This window comes from Chiloscyllium punctatum, chromosome 8, assembly GCF_047496795.1.
Source record: "Chiloscyllium punctatum isolate Juve2018m chromosome 8, sChiPun1.3, whole genome shotgun sequence".
Taxonomy (NCBI): Eukaryota; Metazoa; Chordata; class Chondrichthyes; order Orectolobiformes; family Hemiscylliidae; genus Chiloscyllium; species Chiloscyllium punctatum.
Window position 1 is genome coordinate 52,167,268 of NC_092746.1, and position 24,245 is coordinate 52,191,512.

General features: G+C 37.5%; 2 protein-coding genes across 4 annotated transcripts in view; one reads left to right on the forward strand and one right to left on the reverse strand.

Moving 5' to 3' along the window:
• The window catches only part of erp44 (endoplasmic reticulum protein 44), a 100,762-nt gene extending 90,316 nt beyond the window's left edge, over nt 1-10,446 (forward strand). For both annotated transcript variants that reach the window (XM_072575554.1, XM_072575555.1), the window contains 3 exons: nt 5,837-5,978; nt 7,639-7,741; nt 9,819-10,446. In XM_072575554.1, coding sequence (XP_072431655.1) covers nt 5,837-5,978; nt 7,639-7,741; nt 9,819-9,920 — 347 coding nt within the window. In that variant the 3' untranslated portion in view covers nt 9,921-10,446. The remainder of the gene's footprint in view (nt 1-5,836; nt 5,979-7,638; nt 7,742-9,818) is intronic.
• The window catches only part of stx17 (syntaxin 17), a 110,045-nt gene continuing 94,744 nt past the window's right edge, over nt 8,945-24,245 (reverse strand). For both annotated transcript variants that reach the window (XM_072575557.1, XM_072575556.1), the window contains exons 4-8: nt 17,889-18,117; nt 15,870-15,994; nt 15,485-15,535; nt 11,327-11,413; nt 8,945-10,972 (exon numbers count right to left, since the gene is read on the reverse strand). In XM_072575557.1, coding sequence (XP_072431658.1) covers nt 10,727-10,972; nt 11,327-11,413; nt 15,485-15,535; nt 15,870-15,994; nt 17,889-18,117 — 738 coding nt within the window. In that variant the 3' untranslated portion in view covers nt 8,945-10,726. The remainder of the gene's footprint in view (nt 10,973-11,326; nt 11,414-15,484; nt 15,536-15,869; nt 15,995-17,888; nt 18,118-24,245) is intronic.

Here is a 24,245-nt window from a genome sequence, read left to right on the forward strand (position 1 = left end):
TAATCAGTTGTCTTCTTAATAGTAAGCCATTTAATCCGTAAAGTGTATTTTTAAATAGCATTTTCATGTTCTTTGGTATCTCAAAGCACATTGACAATACTTTGGATGTAGGTTTGCTCACTGAGCTGGAAGGTTCATTTCCAGACATTTCATTACCCTACTAGGTAACATTTTCAGTGGGCCTCAGGCGAAACAATGCAGAAAATTCCTGCTTTCTATTTATATGTTTGGGTTTCTTTGGTATTTTGTAAAAGAAAACCGTGCAAGGACTGTAACAAATAATACATTGGACAAACAGAAAACTAGCCACCAGGATACATGAACATCAACGAGCCACAAAATGACATGACTCTCTCTCACGAGTGTCCTCACATACAGATGAGGAAGGACACCACTTTGACTGGGACAACACATCCATCCTAGGACAAGCCAAACAAAGACATGCACGAGAATTCCTAGAAGCATGGTGTTCCAACCGGAACACTATCAACAAACACGTCGAGTTAGACCCCATCTACCATCCCCTGAGAAAAGGAACAGGAAGTGACTTCACCACAGGAAATAACTGCCACAGGAAATGGCATCACCAACCCAAAGAAACCCAAACATATAAATAGAAAGCAGGAATTTTCTGCATTGTTTCATCTGAGGCCCACTGAAGATGTTACCCAGTAGGGTAACGAAACGTCTGGAAATGAACCTTCCAGCTCAGCGAGCAAATCTACATCCAAAAACTCAACCAGAGCTACAAATCTTCTCAAAATTCATTTTGACAGTACTTCCAAAAAGACATTGTTGCAATGTTGTAATGTATGGAAAAAGTACAGCAGGTTTGCACATAGTAAGGTTTCACCATACGTAGTCAGGTTTCTTCATCCTGGAGTGTGAAGAAAACCCAGGGTTTCTTTTCACTATCAACTGTAAACTCTTCACTATTTCCAACGCTTATCAATTGTGAGGAGCTGATGTAATTTGTTACTGCTTTTACTTGTCCATAAGCTGCCATCTTTTCAATTAGCAATAAATGCACACTTTTCTCTTGCCCCCTCATATCATTTCCAATTATATTTTGTAGAGACCCACTTGTTGCTGTCTTAACCCTAACTCCTGTTGAATTGCACATTATCCAGCTTTCTCCTTATCTTTCAATCTCATCAACAACACCTTGCTCTTCAAGTTGCTGCGCTCACCCTTCTGTCTTTGCAGGCTGAAGCTTTACCTCTAATTTCTCTTTGCACTCAGATGCTCAAAAGTGTTGCTTCCCAAATCCAAGCCCATCTTTCATGTAACACTACGTTTGAAACTTGCCGGTCCAGCTTTCATCCTGTCACAGCATTAAGACAACCTTAAGTGGTGACCATGGTGCATTATCCTTCCTTAACTTCTCTGCAGCCATTGTTATGAACTAAACTAGTAGTCTCCACTATCTTTCCTCCATTGTTAAACTGAATAAAATTGCCCTCTCTTGATTTTGCTGTTGCAGTAATATCTTGAGACACTTCACAGTAAAGTTAATCAAATATGATTTGATGTTGAGTCATATAAACATTTTGGGACAGCTGACCAAAGACGACTACAGCCATCACCATTGTTAACAGCTAACCTGAGAATGCAACTTTTTAATAAAAAGGTTTTGTGATTTACACATGAAAGAAGTGAAACTATCATGGTATTCTAACCGATGAAAGGCTTAACAGACAATCAATTTTTCAATGTATAATTTCAGTTACATCACACTGTAAATTTTTGCTATAAATTCTGTGTGTTAAGATTGAGCCCTCCACTACCACCTGATGAAGGAGCGATGCTCCGAAAGCTAGTGCTTCCAATTAAACCTGTTGGACTATAACCTGGTGTGTGATTTTTAACTTTGTACACCCCAGTCCAACACCGGCATCTCCAAATCATACTTCAGACTAAGTTTTAAGGAGCATCTTAAAGGAGAAAGGAGTAATAAAAAAATTTTGGAAATGAATTTCAGAGCTTGGGACATTAGCAGTTGTGGCTTTTGAGTGCCAGTTGTCAAGACCATTAGTAATATGCACAAGGCCAGAATTGGAATAGAGAGGACAAAGGATTGGAGGCGGTTAACAGAGATAGACGACAAGAGATTTGAGCATAAGGGTGCTAACTTTAAAAACAAGGACCAAGGAGGAATGTAGGTTAGACGGCACAATGATTGACAGGTGAACTGTACTTAGAGTTCAGGCACCAGCAGCAGAGTTTTGGATAACGTCAAAATTGTAGAACATGCAAAACTTGGGGAGACTGTTCAGGGGTTCATTGTAATAGTTACTAAAGCATGGATGAGGGTTTTAGCAGTAAATTAATTAAGGCTTAGACAGAGGTGGATATTGTTCAGGACGGCACATGTTCAGATTTATCATGATCAGATAAAACACCAAGTTTATAAATGGTCTCAGTCAATAGCCTAGGAGAAGGCTGATGTCTGTGACTAGGAAGTGGAATTTGTGGTTTTGGCCTTCAGTGTTTAGTTGCAGGAAATTGCTGTTCAATCAGAACTGCTGTTAGACAAGTGGTGTGATAAGAGGCAATGGACAGATTGGAGAGGTGGTGATTAGATCATACTTGTGTATGTGGAGACTGATGTTTTCGGCTGATGGCCGGTGCAGGAGCTGGATAAGAAGACATTGCAAGTGAATTTGTAGCTATGACCAGAAAGTTAGGAATGGAAACAGGCCATGCTCTTCTACCCAGCTGGACAGTGAAGAGGAGGCATTGAAGGAGGGCTTGTTCAATCAGAGCCACAACATTTCTAGCAATTATTACTTTCCTCATGCTGTCTGATTTCCCCTAAAATGTTCTCCTTGGCTCCCTCTTTCATTTTGTATATTGTCCTTCAGCAGCATGAATCAGTTATTTCAGGCCTCCTTCCATATGTACAGTCATAAAATCAAACTATATCTCTCCACTACTTCTCAACTCTTCTAGTGAAGTCCAATTGCTTATGATGTCCAGTCTTTAATCAAATTTTCCTCTCATGTGAAGTCTGAGACTATTGTCTTTGGTCCTCATTTAAAGGTCCAGTGATCTGTCGCTGTTTCTGTCCCCGTCCTAGGGATTGTCTTGTGCTGAACTGAAGTTCTGAATCTCAGGATCCAATTCAACTTGAGTTGAGTTTCCAAGCCAGCACAACAAATCACAGAAAACAGCTACTTTGCCTCTGCTTTAACCAATATACAGTTGAAATATTTGTTCATTCCTGCATTGCCAAGTTTAATTGTTTCAATGCTGTCTTGACCAGCCTCCCACCTACTCTCCACTAACTTTAGAACATCCAACCCTGTATAGTAATCCTCTTCACCTGCCACCAATGTGCCTGCTAAGCAGCACGAGACCACAAACTGACTGGACGATACCGCACAGGCTTTGTTCTGTAATCGTGCAAAACAATTTAAAGGTACTACAAACAAAGCCATGTCCTTGCATTTAAATGTTGCCTTGGCTTTTACCAATCCTATCTCTGAACTCCTGTCACCTCCCAATTCTGGATCCTGCTTTTTCGGTGATCTTCAATCTTGAGCTTTCTATGTTCTTCAATCTAGAATTCCTTCTCTTAAAAGCCTGACGTCTATTTCTTTTTAAGATCTTCATTATGACCCACTTATGAAGCTCTTGGTCACTCTCCTAATAAGTCTGATTATGGGCAATGACCAGTCTTGTTTGATTGCATCTGAGAATAATGGTTACTTTTCTCTGTCAGGCAGTATTAATACAAGTTATTGGACAATGGCTTTGCTGTGTTGTGACATGTAATCAAATAACCTACAATATTAATTACTAAGAAAACCATTTCTAGCTTTCCTGTAAAAAATTAATAAACACAAATGCTTTACTTTTCCATTTCTCCACACCCCTGTCCAATCTTTCATCTGGGAAATGTCAAAAAAAATTCAAAATATTGGCTTTGGAAACACAGACTCATTTTATTCAACAAATGCAAGTCTACTCTTGAAAATAGAGTCACTGTCATTTTATGTTCCAGCTGTCAACATTATCCAGATTTTTAAGCATTAGAGACCCTCCAAGCTATCTTCACAAATTGGTGGCTTTGAGAGATTTTTGTCCAATGTACTTGGTACCTGGGGTTTAGAAACAACACTTGAAAAATGTCAAGTCTGTAACACCATAATCATTAAAAATATTTTAATACAGTTCATTATTACACACTATTATATTGTTAATTTTATCTATTATATATGCTTGCATTGACCTTCAGCAATGCAATTACAAGATCGTTTTATGTATAGTATGTATATCTGGAAGGTTTAATATTTTGTTAAACTTTGCGTTAGTTATGAACAGTGAAGTTAATACTTGTCATAAATAGTGAAGACCTGCTAGCCTCTGTGACTGCAACAATATAGATCTGCTTGGTAGGTGTGGTGCAATGTTAGCCAAGTCACAGCTAATTGTGTTGTCTCTTTTATAACTGTTGATTAAATTATGACTTTAATTCATATAGTTGCACAAAGCCACATTGACTACATAAACATGTTTCAAGATGAAACACACTCCTTCACAGAGTTAACTGCCACCATCTTGTTTTTTTTGTCGAAACACTCAGCATCTTTTTCCTTATGCTATTGTGATTCATCCTGGTATAGTTTAATGATACTTTAATATTGTAGTTCATTTGAAAATTATAAGTTATGATAAAACTGATTATCATGATAATGTTCAGTCTTAGCAGCATGACCCTTCAAAAATCTTGAATGCAAAAATTAACTATAATATCGAAAGGAGTTTGGTTTTAAATATTAAACAAAAAACCAAAAGAACTGCGGATGCTGGAAATCCGAAACAAAACCTGAAATTGCTGGAGAAACTCAGGAAGTTCTGACACAGGGTCACTGGGCCCAAAGCGTTACCTCTGATTTCTCTCCACAGTGTTTATTAATTTTTTATAGGAAAACTAGAAATTGTTTTCTTAGTAATTAATATTGTAGGTTATTTGATTACATGTCACAACACAGCAAAGCCATTTTCCAACAACTTGTATTAATACTGCCTGACAGAGAAAAGTAACCATGATTCACAGATGCAATCAAACAAGAATGGTCATTGCCCATAATCAGAACCGTGCTGAGTTTTAAATTTTGTAATTTTATCAGCCTCCACCACTTCCTCTAGCAGCTCATTTCATACATGCACCACCCACTGCATGAAAAGGTCACCCCTTAGGCCCCTTTCAAATTTTTTCCCCTAAGCCTATACCCTCTAGTTCTAGATTCCCCCACCCTAAGGAAAAGTCCTGACTATTTACCCTATGAATACCCCTCTGATTTTATAAACCTCTATAAGGTCACCCCATGGCCTCTGATGCTACAAGGAAAACAGCCCCCGTTATTTGATGAGAGATTATTGGATGACATGCTAGAAGTATTTTTGCAGGGATAAAGAAGCAGTAAATACATATATGGTTGAAGGATCAGTAACAAGTGGGCATATACAACAAATAGAACAAAACACTTTGCAAAGATTTTATGAAAATGGAATGTATAATTTAGTCGTGTATAAATGTAAACTTGTGTAAGGAGGCTTATATAAACATAAATAGGTATAATTACTATGTGTGTCTCTATTTACATATGTGTTTCCTAGAAAAACATTTGTTGATTTGAAAGCTGTGACATATTAATACAAAATCTTTAAATGTTTGAAAATGCCCATTTGGGAGGGATTGAAGGAGAAAGAAGTAATGTCCTTTCTCATTTTTACATATAAGCAATGTCAATCTGTTGATATACTGCATTCAGGTCAAAGAACTCTTGGTATTTATGTGACAGTGTTAACACATGAATAAATTATGTAGGTACTATAAACTTCCTGCACGCTGACTGTGACAAGTTCCGTCATCCTCTTCTGCATATACACAAGACACCAGCAGATTGCCCAGTTATTGCTATTGACAGCTTTCGGCATATGTATCTCTTCCCAAACTTTAAAGACTTGGAGTAAGTATAGTTTTCTTATTTATTTTAATATTCTCTAAATACAAGCTATTAAAGATACTAAATCATTTGTGCTCTAGTCTCCACAGAAACCAGTGTCTTAGCCTAAATTAATTGCCCAAATCTTGTTAATGACCACAACCCACCTTTTTATATTAGGTAAGTGGACTGCGCAAAATTTATCAAGTTTCCTGTTTCCACTAAAATACCTTGTCATTTTTTAAACTTAAAAAAGTGAACAATATTTTGACATAAGAAATATATCTACAGGCTTGAGTTTCACTGGTGTGGGGAAACAAGACACTGTCAGCATCCACTTGTATTTAAAACTGTAAAGTGAAATTTCCCCACATGCAAAATATATTGTTTGAAATAAAGCTTGTGGGTGCAAGCCAATGTTTGATTCAGTTTTTTTAAACTGATGTACTGCATTGATAGTCTTAATTAGAATTTATACCTCCTCTATTGATTATGCATTGGAACAATTGATAACAAATGTCTTCTGTCCAAACTTTTAGCAATGTCTATCAAAATTATATTCTAGTGCTCCCTTCAATAAAGTGAAATAAATGTTTGAGGTACAAAGGAGGTGGTTTCCAGGTAGAGCACACATGTTATTACATGTTCCAGGTCATTCAAATGATTGGATTAGGGAAGTTTCTTAATCCAAATCTCCGTACACTGACTTCTAATGGAAAGTGAATTTGTTCATTGTCCTTTGACCTTTTTTTGGTGATTTATATAAAACTTGCGCATACCTGGAGATCCATTTGCACGTAGCTCTTACCTTCATGAAATTAACTTCCCAAATTGTTAGCGTATGGGATGTTTTGACACATCACCACATATCTGTACCATTAACAGATGCTTTTCAGAATCATGAATGAGAACAAACAAATGTAAATTTTTCTTTGGTGTGCATTGGCAGAACAATTTCTTTGTATAACCTTAGATGCTGTTAAGCTTATACTTTAAAGAAATAACTGCACCAAGATATTTAATTTTTAAAAAAACACTTTGCAATTTGATTTGATGTTTAACTTGTCTATAAGTTATCTGTAGCTTTCTAGGGGATCCAGTCTATAAGATGCAATATATTCTTCAGAGCTCTTGAGACCAACTAACAGCAGTTCCCATGATTGCAGCAAATTTGACATTTTATAGATAAAATTGATTGCTGCATTTTAGCACTTTGCAGTAGGTGACAACAGATGATCTAAGATGAAATTTAAATTGATCTTTCCTCAGCATTCTTGTCTGCTATGTATGCAATTACTTTGCTCTATAGGTCCTTTTGAAAGCTGTCTATCAATACCAACTACCTGACTGTTGCTTGTATTTGTAAACTCTTTGTTTGACACCTGCTGTTGGCTGCTTTTTGGCTGCTATACAGAAAAGCTGTTGCAGGGCTATGCACTGTGGGAGTTATTGAGGGGCAGCAATAGGCTGTCATTGCTGTAATGCCCTAAGGGGATAGAAGAATCCCAGAATCCAACAGAGTATAAACTGGCACTTCGTCTTCTGCCTCTTTTCAATTAAATAGCCCCTGACTAACTCAAAAATGAATCAATTGGGATTGACTTTTTAAGTAGCTTGTTTTTATTTCCTGTTTCATGCTCTGTCTATTTTGCCCAGCAAGTTGACTGTTTTATTTTAATTTCAGTACTCCAGGTACACTGAAACAATTTGTATTAGATCTACACTCTGGCAAATTACATAGGGAGTTCCACCATGGCCCAGATCCCACTGATGATGCTCCTGGCCAGGTAAGATACGTGTTGTGAATTTTGATTATTAAGATAAAGTAAAAGATTCCCTTGCAGTGATAGAGATTGAAAGTAATAGTTGTCATGAAGTCTTATAAATATTTAACCTCAAGCATAATCAGTTTCCAAATGTCTTAGTTCTAATTCCTCTAACCATGACTCATTTTCATGATATCTGGTCTGTACAGTACAGCCTATACTGTATGTTAAATTTTAAGCAGGAATCCTAAACATTTTAATTAATTACAGTTTTAGTCTCATGGTATTTGTAATTTGGTGTAATGTATAATGAATGATGGAAATAATCACAATGTGGAATCTCAGTCCTGTGTTGAGCAGTAGGATGCCATAAATCCAGACTGAAAATCAAGCCTGGCTATGTATTAAATCTATTGTTGACATTTAAATTTAAAAATCCGTGTGCACAATTTTATAACCTGCACTGATTTCTTGGATGGTTTCATTCAGCTTCGAGTTCCCATTTAATTTTAGTTTTAAGGGTCAGTATAACTAATGCTGAGCAATACATGGTGTTTGTAATGAGTAATTAAACTAATAATATCAAATCATGGTGTGTTACTGATTATATTCAAAGTTGATTACCAGGAAATCAAACAGATTAAATAGTCAAGAATGTCTTGGGGCAAATGGCTTCTGTGCTGAAAATACTATATATTATTTAATATTTGTAAATACTATATAAATGTAATAATTAATCATGCCATGAATTGATATGTAAAGATTTCCTTTTCATAAAGCACCTTCTCACACCTTATGTTTTAAGAGTTTCCCATATGGAATGTCGCTAAATGTTTTGAGTTTGGACAGCTGATGCTTTAATATCTCCTATATTGGTAAAAAGTACAATAATCTTGTCCACACCTGCAAGGCAGAGATATAAACTGATAATATTGAGAAATACTTGGATATAGTTTTAACCATTTCCATGAACCTCAAGGAAAAGGAATGCTATATTTCATTAAAAACCTATATAAGTAACAGTAAAATGTAAGTTTTAAAACTGTCATAACTTCCAATTTACTGTGGCTGTGGAAATCAAAAGAGACTGCATAATTAGAGTCCTCATCTTGGGAAACTCTACTAATCAACATTTGATTATTTGAACTTTATTTAGAAATTTCCACTTGATTAACATTTGTTATTTGGAAAGTCATATGTAATGAACAAGGGAAATTGAGAATGTAAATTGAACATTTTTAATCTTAAGATTTTTTACCTCCAAATTAAGCACAAAGGCTTTATTTAATTACTGTTTACAGTTGGTGTCAATTTTCTTCATAGCATTAAATTAAAATACATACCAAAATTGAAACCCTGCTTTCATTCACTTCACCATAGAACGACGTAAGTCTCCTCAGTCCAATATAACGAAGCAAAGCAAACTATTGCAGGCCCCAAAGTAAGGACTTGCATTATCAATAACATGTTCAAAGCATTTAATTTCTGGTTGCATTTTTCCTCAAAAAAAACTTGCACCATTTTCAGCAGGGAAATACTACTTACCATAAGCAGTTTTAAACGCACGAAGAAAAAGAGCATTTGTACTGTACCTGGACTTCAAGCGCTGCCATTCCATTTCCCCTCACCTCCAAAAGGTCTCTTCTCATACTTGGCTACATTAATCTATCCTGCCTCCTTTAAATTCTTTATACTCCATCTATGTCAAACACTTTCCTTTCCTGCCATTGGTGAATTTAAACATAAGTTTCCTTGTCTGAGAGGCTAATAGAGGTAGGAGACCTCAAGATCGTTAAAAAGTGTGTGTTGGCACTTTAAATGCCATAGTATTCCAGCTTTGTGCCAATTGCTGGAAAATGGGATTAGTACAAATGGGTCAGTGCAAACCCAAAGGGCAGAAGGGCTTTGTGTTGTACGAACCTCTATCCAAGTTTAACAATATACACATTGTCTAGGGAATCTACCAATGAGTTTCCCATTGAGTATCTTAAAATTCCATTCACCCTTGTCCATCCAGTCAGTCACTTTTTGGAAAAAAGTCTGTTGAAGTTCCTACTTTATTTCTATTCACAAATTCATACTTTGTTTTTAATCCTAGCCGAGTGAAGCCGCAAGCAGCCCCCCAGAAAGTTCATTCCAGAAGTTAGCTCCAAGTGAACACAGGTACACCATCCTCAAGAGAGAGAAAGATGAATTATAGATCTATGAAGGAACTGTACAAGACCAGAAATCAAAGAGCTTTGCCTGATGAGGCGCAGAAATACTAAGCCTATATTTTCATAAGTCTGTGTGTACAGTTTTTATTTTGGATAAAACAAAAAAAATTGTTTGACAAATTTGTTTTTTTTATTTTTCTTTGCTTCCCTGGCTTGTGAATATGTTGTTGTACTGTGGTCATTCAGTGTAGTGGATTTTAATAAAACTGTTAAATGTATAACTGTTGGAAAACACTGATCATTTGCAGATCCTAAATTTTTCTAATAAAAGGTAATCTCTTGTACTAGGATTTGGCAAGAGTATGCTGATTGCATACTGTCCCATGAAACAAGCCTCATCTTTTGGTATTATTTCCACATCTTGTTGATGCATTTTTCTTTAAGTGGAAGGTGTTCATTTGTTCCTTGCTATGTGGGAGTGGCTTGAGGTGTTCATGTTTCACATTCCGAGAGAATGTGTTGATCTCTTTCTTTTGAGGAAACAACAATAAAATAAGTGGCCTACCAAGATTGGTGAATAGATTTTGTTCAAGCTATGATCATACAATTTACATTCCAAATAGTTTTTAAAACGATAAATATTTTAATAAAGCACTTAAAATATACAAAAAATTAACATTTAATGATTGTACATTTGTTATCAGTATTTACACTGATCATCTGTCATTAAAAATGAATAATCAGATTAAGATTCTGGTGGAGAAAATTCCTACAGTTTACAAATTGTATATAAAATTTGTTTTTCTTTGTCATTTTCCACGCTTTAGCTTAAGAGCTAGGTTTACATAATTTAACTAGATTTTTTTCCAGCTTGAGTCAGCTCGGGGCAGCTGGAAGAAAGTAAGAGTTCCTGGTCTATCGTCTGCTGCCGTTTCTTCAGTAACAATCTCCCACCTGTGAAGCCCAGTATCCCTCCACTGACTGCAGCTGCGACCCCCACAATTTTGAAGCCTGCCAGGAGGCCAATAGGCCCTCCCATCACACCACCAATGAGAGCACCTGCCACCGGCAGCATTGCAAGTTTATATTTAGCGGCCTGAAAAATCAATGAAAAATAGGTTTAACAAAGACACAAACTAGATTGTAAGTTACTGTGTGATTTCTTGCTGTCTTAAGAGCTGGTACCAATCCATCAGTGTAAAGTCTTTCTTTACTGCAGCTGTTCTCTAGATGATTACTATGTACAGAGTAGTGCTAGTTGGTTTCACTGCATGGGACCATCACAATACAGATTGATTTTTTTTTTGACATGCAGTGTGTCACTTCTCCCTTATTTTCTTAATTGCTGCTTCCCTCAACATTAGAGAGGCCAGATCAATCAGTTGGGTTAATTCAGAGTATTGCTGGCAGGTAGAGTGCCATTGATTACTCAGCAGGCAAAGATCCCTACCTTGGCCAGATTCTTGGTTCCCTCTTCAACATTCTCAGCAGCAGTACTGACATGGTCTTCAATGCTGTCAATCTTCTCCTGTTGGGTCTAGATGTAAAGGAATTATGTGCTAGCTTTCCAGCTGGGAAGCAGCAGTCAACCAATACACACAATTATAATTCCTATAATCAGAGTTTGCAACATCTTTCATCTACTAGTCAATAAATCTACAATTTTTAAAAAAGTACCACCTTTCCTGCGAGACTGTTTAGATGGTTTGCCAAGTGTTTAAAAATTTATCAACATTCAATCTGTTCTTAAATGATCACAATCATGCCATTTTAACCCATTAGAGGGCACCAGTTGTTTACACTTCCTTGATTCGCAAAAAGCCTTCACATTTTTTTAATGTCCTAATGGCTACAATCTAATCTGCTTCTGTCAAATGGTCATACTTAGAGTTCCTTATCTCAGCTGTGCCACGGCTATATTTACAGAATGAAGGACTTTGGAAGGAAGAAAACTAGCATTTACAAAATAAATTTCAATAATTTAACTTTTCAATACAGTACACGAAAATTTGTTCAGAAACATTTTTGAAAAAGCCTTCATTCTAGAATAGTATAGTCTTTCAAATTCATCATCACTCCCTAAGATTGTGACATATCTTGAGTGTGTAATGACTGGTTCAAAAAGCAGAACATCTGATCTCTTTACTTGTAATTTATACATTACATGGTTGTAGCACCTTTCTAATCTTTTGAAACAAAATAGATAGGAGGGAGAGGAATTTTGGTAGCTCAATTAATCTCTTAAAAGGAAAGTAATTTCTAAATGATTAGAAATTACTTCTATATTAATTTATCTAGTGTTCTCATTGTGCTGTTTAGACAGTATTTTCTAATTCATGAAATCAGCAATTTTACAAGAATGACTGTAATCAATGTAAAACTCAAAACAACCTCTGGCATCCAGACATTGTGTAGTTAAATGCAGTGATTAAATCAAACTTTTCTTCCAGAGAGTGAGTTACTATAGTCCTTACAGGCAGAAACATTCAAAGCTAAATCTTCCAGCCATTTCCTGAATCTTTGGTGACCAGGCACACAACTGAAGATTGTGTCAGGACCCTGTGGATGTCCTGGCATGCAGGTCTGAGAGGCGATTCCCTGCAAATGGATCAAACTCTGCATACTTAGCTGAATAATTTTAAACCTTGTCTAACATGTGGGTAACCGCAACTGATTTGCCACTTAATCATATCACCTGTTCACTAACATACAAAGAGTGGATGTTTAAGCATGGTAGCCGTGCACCATAAAAAGGTACATGTGTTGTCTTTCCTTTCCTCCACTGTCTTTCTCTGCGATAGCTAGGATTAGATGATCTGGGCTTTACCACTTTGAGTTTGCAATAAATCTCTTGGATAAAAAGGTGTATTCATTAATTATTGGTGAACAACAACTCAAGACTTGATCTTTTAGCTTCTACTTGAACAGTCTTATTATGTTTCCATCTTTTTTTGTTTCACAGTAAAATGATTGAGTTGAACAGCAGTCAATGTTTTTTACTTCCTGGTTTGCTATAGGTGAGAATACCTGTGATTGGCTACATAACCTGCTTAATTGCACTAAAAGTAAGTCAAGTTACCATAGTCCCGGAGGACCATAGGACTGTTCTTTTGTTAGAGCTGGACAACTAACGGGAGGTGGTTTAACCTGAGGGTCACCATATCTCAGGCAAGGCTGGATACTTCTCACAGCTAAAACTAAAGGAACGCTAACAGGAAAAGTTGGAATTCAGGTCAGAAATTGATACATATCTCTGGACAGGCACTATCACCTACATTTGCCATGGACCACGTAATCCATAGAAATGAGAGGAAGGCTGCAGGTATTTTACGAAATAAGGTTTCCATTACCTGCTATGATTTATGCTGAAAGGTAGACAGGACTGGCTGCAAAGAGATTTAAGTTCAGCGGTCATGCCTTTAATCATATAAAATTATTAATCCTGACTGAAGAAACAGGACTAGTATTAAAAGGCTACTTCTACTCTTTAAATCATACCTGAATGTAAGGAAGTGGGGGAGGGAGCTGTTTTACTAAAGAGATGATGCAGTAGATTATACCCTTTGTCATCAAATATATTTTTTACATTGAGCCTGCCTCCTGTTCCTTTCGAGGGGGCTGTCATGCACAATTGTATTACTTTTTGAATATGTTGTTCAGTAATATGTCACTAAGCTTCCTTTAATACATTTCATCGCAAGTGATGTGGACTTTGTGGCTTTTTTCAATGTTCAAATGTATATATTTGGAAGAGCATTGATTGGTCATTTATCCTGACATTTGGGACGTGTTTTGGGAAATCAGATAATACAGGAGAAACACTTTCCTAGGGTGACATATTTTTGCTGACTACTGTATTATCTGTGACCAGACAGCCAAGAGCCAAACAGCTAGGCCTGAAACCAAAATGGGCATCCTTTGCGCAGTGACTTTCAGGAAAGGTCAAACACAAAACATCCGTACAGGATAAAGGCAGGCAAGGACAAGCCTAGGTTGCTCCTGGGAAACGAGGCTGGTTTGTGTATTGAAATATGGTGAGCAGACTCACTGGTGTCCTGGGTTCCTGCCAAATAAAAACTGGTTCAAGTGTCCAAAGCATGGACAACATATCTCAAGGACTGCAGGATACACACTTCTAAAGGTTAAAATTTATAAAATATAACTTGTAATACTGTTTGGTTCTGGTACAAATCTAAAGGCTGTTGAGATTCAGGCTTATATGTCAGCACACTGGACACAGCACTGCTGTACTAAGACATTAAAGAGATGATGCAGTAGATTATGTTCTTTCTCATCAAATGTATTTTTTACATTAATCCCACCTCCTGCTCCTTTTGAGGGGGCTGTCATGCACTTGTCATGTATTACTACTTGAACATGTTGTTCAGTAATATGTCACTATAAGCTTCCTTTAATAAATGCCTCTGCTTCCATCACAAGTGATGTTGACTTTGAAAAAAGCAGCAATGTTCAACTGTATTTGTTTGGATGAACATTGATAGTCATTTATCCTGACATTTGGGACATGTTTTGGGGAATCATTTGAAAGGAAATTCCAGAATATTTATAAAACTAACTTCATGGTGGGAAATTTATAATGCCTAGTCCCTATTTTTATATATGTTATTATCAGTATTCCTGAAGTAGACAAAAGAGATTATTGCTGGTTAATCGGCAGAACCACAATGTTGCTGCATTAATTCTGTTGGCCATTTAAAAATCTATTTAGTCAAAACAGCATCAGTAGCCTTGTGCAATGCATAATTGTCTGCTTTTCCACACAACTATATAACATTAAAACCCATTATTTTTCGTCATTCTGCAGTAATGGACCACTGCTATTTGTATCCATATAACACAGATTTCCTCTTTCAATTAAGAATTTTTTGAGATATGGTCACAACTGACATAGCTCAGCACTATTGTGGATTTAATGTTACCATTTCCAATTCAAAGGAGAACAATTGTGTATTTCATATTTACTAGGTCCTTATTTTCTAAATTTGAAAATTCAAATAACTGCAACATTTTGACTATCAAAACCTTACAAATTGTGGATGAATTACAAATGAGCCAAAATAAATCAATTTTGGAGATTCCAAACTAGGCTGATAGAATTTGTACATGGAACTGATTGTAAAGATAATAATCACTTTTGTAGGGAGGAGCAGGGGGTGTAATACATGAATTAAAAGCAGAAAAGGTAGAGTTACCATTCAGCAAATAGTGGAAGAAAATACAGAAGCAAGAGAGGAAATTACAATACAAAATTGTTTGAGAGTAGCAATTACAGATACACGCCTGGAGCAGTCGTGATTGCACAGCTCACAAAGGCTGGCTCTGGTCCTGTTGTTATTAACTCCACGGATGTGTAGTCATGTTTAATTTTATACCAGTTATTATAACTGGTGTTAAGTGTAATATTTCCAGAACCAAATGGTCAACAATGATATTGCTTATGTGTTAGAATATCTTTTTTAGTTCACAGAAATTCAATTTGCTATACTTAGCCTCAAATTATTCTTGCAGATCCAAAACATATGACATGAACTAAAGAAATAGATTTTCCTTCATTCAGTACATAGGTAATTGGAAGATAAATACTTACATGAAGTAACTGAGAAAATTCATTTACCAAGTTGCTAAGATCAATTAAATCCTGAAAAATAATTATGTAAATGAACATTACAAGTTACTCAAACATATCCCAGAAACAAAATCGTTAAACATGAACATCTAGAAGTGCCTGCAGTAAACCTCACTATTAGTCTACATAATTTAACAGAACAACATAAATTAAACACCCCTATTATTTACTTAATCAGAGTACATGCACTATATAATATGCTACATATATTTTGAATTACTTAAAAATTAGAGCCTAAACCTGGATGACAACAAGATTATATTAAAACTAATTTGCATTTGTGGTGCAAAGATATATCATCACTAATTATTATTTCACATTATTGTCTTGAAAGATTATGTCTTACTTCTTCCAACTTCTCCCAAGATTCAGCAGCATCTTGATCTTGTGGAATTTGTGGTAGTGGCACATTCAGCTGAACCAGATGTTGGGACAATGGTGAGCCAGAATCTTGGGAACTCATAATTGTTCCTACAGCAAAAATAGTTATTCAATGCAATGTCCAACTGCGCAGTCTTAAAAGTCTTAGATATGTAATTAGCTTCATCAACTCATTTTGCAGTTAACTCCTGGAAAGGGACAAAAATGTCACTGTTCCGGACAGTTTCACATCAGAATAGGGTCATGTTATTTGTCCAGAATTCTGTAATTTATTTCATATGTAAATTTATAAGGATTTAATTTAACTGCAATTTAACCTAAAAAATACACTGTGTAAAAAGATAATTTCTTGGCTGAATGATAATTTAGTTAGGGCAGGTCTGTCAACAAAGTGACAACTGATCTTCATTTAGAAACGTAAAGACTTGGATGGAGAAATTGCAGTTGGAATTTAATCCGTATAAACGTGAGGTGATGCATTTTGTAAGGTCTAATGCAGGAGAGAAGTAAATGGTAGAACCCCTTGAAGGATCTAGGTGTGCAGGACCACAGTTCCCTGAATGTGGCAACACAAGTGGATAAGGTAGTCAGAAGGCATATCACATGCTTACCTTCATTGGTTGGGGCACAAAATATAAAAATTAGCAAGTCATGTACAGAATTTTAATTAGGCTACATTTGGAATATTGTGTATAGTTCTGGTTGCCACATTACCAGAAGGATGTAAAGGCTTTGGAGGGGGTACAGAAACAGTGTACCTGGATGTTACCTGATTTGGAGGGTATTAGATATGATAACAGATTGATAAAATTTGATTTGTTTTCACTTGAAATTTGCAGAATGAGGGGCAACCTGATGGAAGTTTAGGAAATTATTAGAGACACCGAGAGAATCAATCCTTGGAGTCTTTTTCCCAGGGTAAACATGATAATTACCAGCAAACGCAGATTTAAGGGAAAAGGAAGTACGTTTTAAGGAGATGTGAAGGGTGAGTTTTTACACAGAGGGTGATAAGTGCCTGGATTGCACTGCCAGAGGTGGTGATGAAGGCAGATACAATAGCAATGTTTAAAAGGCATCTTGACAGATACTTGAATAGGCAATGAATAGAGGGACAAGACCGCAAAGAGGCAAAAAGTTTTTCATTGACAAAGGCATCGTGAATCGGCAGCCTTGGTGTCCCAAAGATCCTATTCCTGCACTATGCTGTTCTTTACTAAGAGAAAATCTAACCATTTACCTTTAACATTCAATGGCATTACCATTGCTGAAATCTCCACTATTGACATCCTGGGTGTTACCATCGAACAGAAACTGGACTGGTTTTATAAATACTGCGGCTACAAGAGCAGTTAAAGTCAGGAGTGTGATCAAATACTCCCCACTTGACTGGATGGGTACAGCTCCAACATCTCCCAAGAACTTTGACATCTTCCAGGTCAAAAGGCATCGCACTTCATTGGCACTACATCCACAAACATTCACTCCCTCCATCACTGACAACTCATTAGCAGCAGCACTGTATACCATTTACAAAATGCACTGCAGAAATTCACCAAGGATCCTTAGACAGCCCTTTCTATGATGTGACCGCTTCCACCTTAAAAGGGCAAGACTCGCAGATACACTGGAAAATAACAACTGCAAGTTCCCCTTCATCCACTCACCATACTAACTTTATATGGCTTGTACAATCTTCCATTTCTACCCATATGGGGAAAGGCAACAACATGACAAATTACATACAAAAAGATTATTATTATTCTAATAACAGCCAATATCAGAAGGAAAATAAAGTGCACACATACCAAATGCATGTAAAAGTACTCATACATCAGAATTATAATAGGAATAAAATTACATTACAAATATAATCCTCATTGAAAGCATACTGTTGTTTAAATAAGTAGCAAACCATCGGTCTCTGTTAAAGAGATGAAACAGTCATTATTATTATTATGCATAACTAAATCAAATGTATTACCTTCGACAGTCTGGGACCTCACTAGTGACGAGTGTGATCTTTGTGTATTATCCATGTTCCAGCGTCCACTCGACTCCTCTAGAATCTCTGAATGGAGTTTCAGGAACTCCAGCACTGCTGCTGCTGCACGCTCCTGTACAGGGTTCATTATTTTCTCTAAAGCTTGTGAATCTTCATCTCTTACCCGAAGGCATAGTGTTTCCATCTCTCTCATGTTAGCTCGTAGCTGCTGTGGGATAAAGTGAGGAGGAAAAAATGTCTTTGAATAACAGGTATTACAATTATACTTATTTCAATTTTCAGTGAATTGTTGTGCTTATAAAGGTAAGGAATACACTTACAGCACTTTCAGAAACATACCCGTCAAAAGCGAAGTAACCCTATTTTAGTTTACATAACAAATTGCTTTAGCTGTAAACTCAGAAAAGCCATACATGAACCTATCGTTATGATCAAGGTTGGAGGGGCAAACCAATCTTCTTTCCAAATCGAATTTCTCCACTGTTCATAACAAAGTTTGAATTTAAAATGGACTGTGATATTGTCAGTTATATAGAATACTGAAATCTATTTATTTTAGTATCAGATACAAATTAGCTGGTTTTGTTAACAAAAATAATAATGGATCTATTACAAACAATTTACTCAAGCAAAAATTATGAACAGAAGTTTTAGACTGTATTAATCTGCATGTATAACTACCATTCTTGAAAACTCAGATAGATTTTTATGACCAGATAACCTTTCTCATCAATTGTCGTAAAATCCCAACTGATTTGCTAATGCCCTTCAGGGAAGGATATTTGCCATCCTTACCTGGTCTGGCCTACAATGTGACTCCAAACTCAGAGCAATATGGTCGACTCTTTACTACCTGCTGGACTATAAAGGATGAGCACAGCTAGTGACGCCCACATCCAAAGAACAAATATTTTTTAAAATAACATGGATAAATGCACGAGCTAATGAAGCAAACAAGTAGGTCAATTTCTTGTGCTGTAGTTCCAGTCTAGCCCACTGTAATTCAGGACTCTGCTCACTCTGTTACTCGTGACGTTAACAGGCCCTTTTTGTTGAGAGACATTGAACCCCATCCCACCCAGAATCTATTGTGTGCTCGTCACTACTTGGTGCAGCTTCCAAGTAGTGTTCAACTTTTTAAAAAATTCATTAGATGTGGGTATCACTGGCTGCGCCAGCATTTATGGTCCATTCCCAATTGCCCAGAGGCAGTTAACAATCAACCAAATTGCTGTGGGTCTGGAAAGACCCATGTGGGCCATACTAAGTAAGGTAAATGGCATTAGACATCAGTGAACCAGATGGGTTTTTCAGACCATCAAAAATTAAGTCACTCGGTTGCAGATTTTGTTGAATTCAGAATCTGCCATTTGCCATGGCTGGATTTGAATCCAGATCCCCTAAACATGAACTGTGTCTCTGAATCAACAGTCTAGCAATAATACCACTAGGACATTGTGAGGAAAAGCAGAAGATGATAATCAATAGTAGGTTTCCATGTCCAACCTGTTGTCATGTAATTTCAGGGGCACTGAAGTCAATGTTGTACAGTCCCAATTCCACTTCTTTGTAATTGTATACATCATGTTGTGGGCCTATCTGACAGTAAACAGAACATAACCAAGGATCAAAAGAAAGGAGTCTGGGATATTGGTTGACAGCTGTAATTCAGTGAGTAAGACTTTGTTAGAACGCATTGAGAGATGGTTGCTCCAAATGTGGAATGAAAGCTTATTAGAGATTTCTGGGATTTTTCTTGAGCTTAGTGAAAATGCCCATAGCTGAGGAAGAGAGACTTGTATGAAATACATCTTTTTTTAAATTTTGTTTTTAAAAACAGTTGACAGAAGTGAGAAAATGTTTTTAGAAGAGTTTGAAAAACTGGCTATATTTTTGAAAGCAAATAACCTGACAGGATGACAGGCAATGAAAATAACAAACCAAGGATGTGTTCCTGTTGGCAACAAAAAGTTCATTGATAGCTGTCACTAGTCCACAGACCAATGATAGGGACCTTTCGCTTGCCAATAAACATATGATTGGTTCACTGGTGGCTGAGTTGCTAAGACAGAGAGAGGGGAAAAATAATGTGCAGGTCTTGGTCCAGCCCAGAAGGACTTTAAACTAGAAAGCGGGGGAGAAGGGAGGGGTAAAACTCCAAGAAGTATAATGGCCAATGGGAAACAAAGCAGCAGGTTAACATCTGTGGGGGTGGATTCAACCGCATGGAACAGTATACAAAAAATGAAAAGAAAGGAGAGGTTATTAAAGTCTCCAGCACACAAAATAGAACCGAGTATTTGGAAAGGGTTAGAAATCAAACTTCATGCACACTGGATAAACAAATGTTAATTAAAAAAAAGGGACAGTCAATATAGGACTGAGGGTGGATTAGTGGTGCTGGAAGAGCACAGCAGTTCAGGCAGCATCCAAGTAGCTTCAAAATGGAATAATCCTGATGAAGGGCTTTTGCCCGAAACGTCGATTTTGAAGCTACTTGGATGCTGCCTGAACTGCTGTGCTCTTCCAGCACCACTAATCCAGAATCTGGTTTCCAGCATCTGCAGTCATTGTTTTTACCTCATAGGACTGAGGGTGTTCTTTCTGAATACATGCAGTGTACAAAATAAGGCATTGTGGCGCAGATCGAAATTGGCAGGTATGACGAGGGCATCACGGAGACGTGGCTGCAAGGGGATCAGGGCTGGGAGCTATATATCCAAGGATATACATCCAATCAAAAAGACAGGCAGGTGGGCAGAGGTGGTGGGGTTGCCTTATTAGTAAGAAATGAAATCAATAGCAAGAAAAGAAGTAGGGTCAGATGATGTAGAAACGATGTAAATAAAGTTGAGGAGCTGCTTAAAAATAACAATGGAGGTTTTGTACCAGCTTCTAAACAGTAGTCGGGATTTGGGGCACAAGATGCACCAGAAGATTGAAGAGATGTATAAGAAAGGCAAGGTTACTGTGATCATGGGAGATTTCAATATGCAGGTGGACTTGGAAAATCAGGTTGGTAGTGGATCGCAAGAAAAGGAATTTGTGAAATGTCTATGAGATGGCTTTTTGGAGCAGCTTGTAGTGGAGCCCATTTGGAAACAGGCAATTCTGGATTTAGTGATGTGCAATGGTACAGACTTGATAAAGGAGCTTAAGGTAAAGGAACCTTAGGAGGCAGTGATCATAATATGATGAATTTACATTGCAGTTTGAGAGAGAGAAGGTGGAATCAGATGCAATGGTATGGCACTTGAATAAAGGCAACTACAGAGGTCTGAGGGAGCAGCTGACCAGAATGGACATGATCTACATGGACTTCAGTAAGGTGTTTGACGAGGTTCCTCATGGTAGAGTGGAAGCAAGGCTAGATCTCATGGAATACACTGAGAACTAGCCATTTGGATACAGAACTGGCTTGAAGGTAGAAGACAGAAGGTGGTGGTAGATGGTTGCTTATCAAACTGGAGGCCTGTGACCAGCAGAGTGTCAAAAGGATCGATGCTGGGTCCACTGCTTTTCGTTTTTTATATAAATGATTTGGATGTGAATATAGGAGGTATAGTTAGTACGTTTACAGATGACACCAAAATTGGAGGTGTAGTGGACAGCGAAGAGGATTACCTCAGATTACAATGGGATCTGGATCTGATGGGCCAATGGGCTGAGAAATGGCAGATGGAGTTTAAGTTAGATAAATTGAAGTGCTGCATTTTGGAAAGGCAAATCAGGGCAGGACTTATACACTTAATGGTAAGGTCTTGGGGAGTGTTGCTGAACAAAGAAACCTTGGAGTGCAGGTTCATAGTTCCTTGAAAATGGAGTCGCAGGTAGATAGGATAGTAAAAGGTGGCATTTGGTATACTTTCCTTTATTGGTAAAAACACTGAGTATGGAAGTTGGAAGGTCATATTGTTACTGTACAGGATATTGGTTAGGACACATTTGGAATTTTGTTTGCAATTCTGGTCTCCCTCCTATCAGAAGGATGTTGTGAAATTTGAAAGGGTTCAGAAAAGATTTACAAGAAGGGTTTAAGCTATATGGAGAGGCTGAACAGGCTGGGGCTGTTTTTCCTGGAGTGTCAGAGTCTGAGGGGTCACCTTATAGAGGTTTATAAAATGATGAGGGGCATGGATAGGATAAACAGACAAGGTCTTTTCCCTGGGCTAGTGGAATCCAGAACTAGAGGGAATAGATTTAAGGTGAAAGAGGAAAGATTTAAAAGCGTCTGAAGGGGCAACTTTTTCACGCAGAGGGTGTTGCATGTATGGAATGAGTTGTCAAAGGAAGTGGTGGAGACTAATACAATTACAACATTTAAAAGGCATCTGGATGGGTATATGATTAGGAAGGGTTTAGAGGGAAATGGGCGAAGTGCTGGCAAATGAGACTAGATTGGTTTCAGATATCTGGTTGGCATGGATGAGTTGGACCAAAGGGTCTGTTTCTGTGCTGTACATCTCTATAACTACACCTCAGAGTTCTGAAGGAGATAGCTGAAGAAATAGTGGGAGGCATTAGTGGTGATCATTCAAGAATTACTGGAGTCAGGGAAGATCCCAGAGGACTGAAAATTCACTAATGTAACCGCTCTGATTAAGAAGGGAGTAAGGCAAAAGACAGGAAATTACAGGCCTATTAGCTGACCTCAGTCACTGGTAAGATTTTGGAATCCATTGTGAAGGATGAGATTTCTGCATACTTGGAAGTAAAATAGGGCAAAGTCAGTATGGTCTCATCAAGGGGAGGTCATGCCTAACAAAATCTGTTAAAATTCTTTGAAGAGGTAATAAGCAGGTTAGACTAAGGAGAGCCAATGGATGTTATCTACCGGGATGGCCTTTGATAAAGTGCCGCATAGCAGGCTTCCGAGTAAGATAACGGCCCATAGTGTTAAGAGGCAAGGTACTATCGTGGATAGAAAATTGGCTGTCTGACAGAAAGCAGAGAGTGGGGATAAAAGGGTGCTTCTCAGGATGGAAACTGGTGACTAGTGCTGTTCCATAAGGGTCAGTGTTGGGACCACAACCTTTCACTTTATACAGATGAAGGAACTGAGGGCATTCTGGCTAAATTTGCAGATGATACAAAGGTAGGTAGAGGGACAGGTAGTATTGAGGAGGCAGGGAGGATGAAGAAGGATTTACACAGATTAGGAGAGTGCGCAAAGAAATGGCAGGTGGAATAAAACGTGGGAAAGTGTGATGTCTTGCACTTTGGTAGGAGGAATACAGGCATATACTATTTTCTAAATGAGGAGAAAATTTAGAAATGTGAAGTGCAGAGGGACTTGGGAGTCCTAGTCCAGGATTCCCCTAATGTAAACTTACAGGTTGAGTCAGTAGTTATGAACGCAAATACAATGTTGGTATTTATTTCGAGAAACTAGAATATAAAAGCGGGGGTGTTTTTCTGAGGCTTTATAAAGCTCTAGTCAGATCACATTTAGAATATTGGGAGCAATTTTGGTCCTCATACCTCAGGACCTCATACTGGTCCTGGGATGGGTCCAGAAGAGGTTCATGAGAATGTTTCCAGGAATGAAAGGCTTAACATATGAGGAATGTTTGTGGATTCTGGGTCTGTACACAATAGAGTTTAGAAGAATGAGGGGGCATCTTGTTGTAACTTACAGAATATTGATGGCCTGGACAGAGTGGACATTGGGAAGATGTTTCCATTGGTAGGATAAACTAGGACTCGAGGGCACAACCTTAGTGTAAAAGGGAAAACCTTTTAGAAAGGAGATAAGAGAAACGTCTTCAGCCAGAGAGTGGTCAATGCCACAGAAGGCTGTGGAGGCCAGGTCATTGAGTATATTTAAGACAAAGATAGATAGGTCCTTGATTATCAAGGGGATCAAGGGTTTTGGGGAGAAAGCAAGACAATGGGGTTGAGAAATTATTGAATGGCAGAGCTGATTCAATGGGCTAAATGGCCTAATTTCTGCTCCTATATCTTATAGTCTAAGTTTTCAGTACTCTGCAGTTTAAAAACTCAGTTTAAATTGGAAGAAAACTAGTTACCTTTTCTACAGCAGATGCTAAAAGATGTGATTTTTGAAATGATCATTCAGGGACATTGTACAAGTGAATAGTTACCCTATACTTTTTACAAACCAGTGGAAGCCTCCAGAGAAAAGCCTCTGAACAAGTGGCCTTGTTAGCTGAAGAAGGATCATTTCAACAGCAGAATCCGGAAACAAAGATCCGGGAAACTGACATTCCCGTTTATTCTCTACATCTGCCAATATCTGTTTTTAACTTTTTGTCCACTACCATCCGCAAATACTCGTTAAAGTTCATTCTGATTTGGAAATATATCACCATTTCT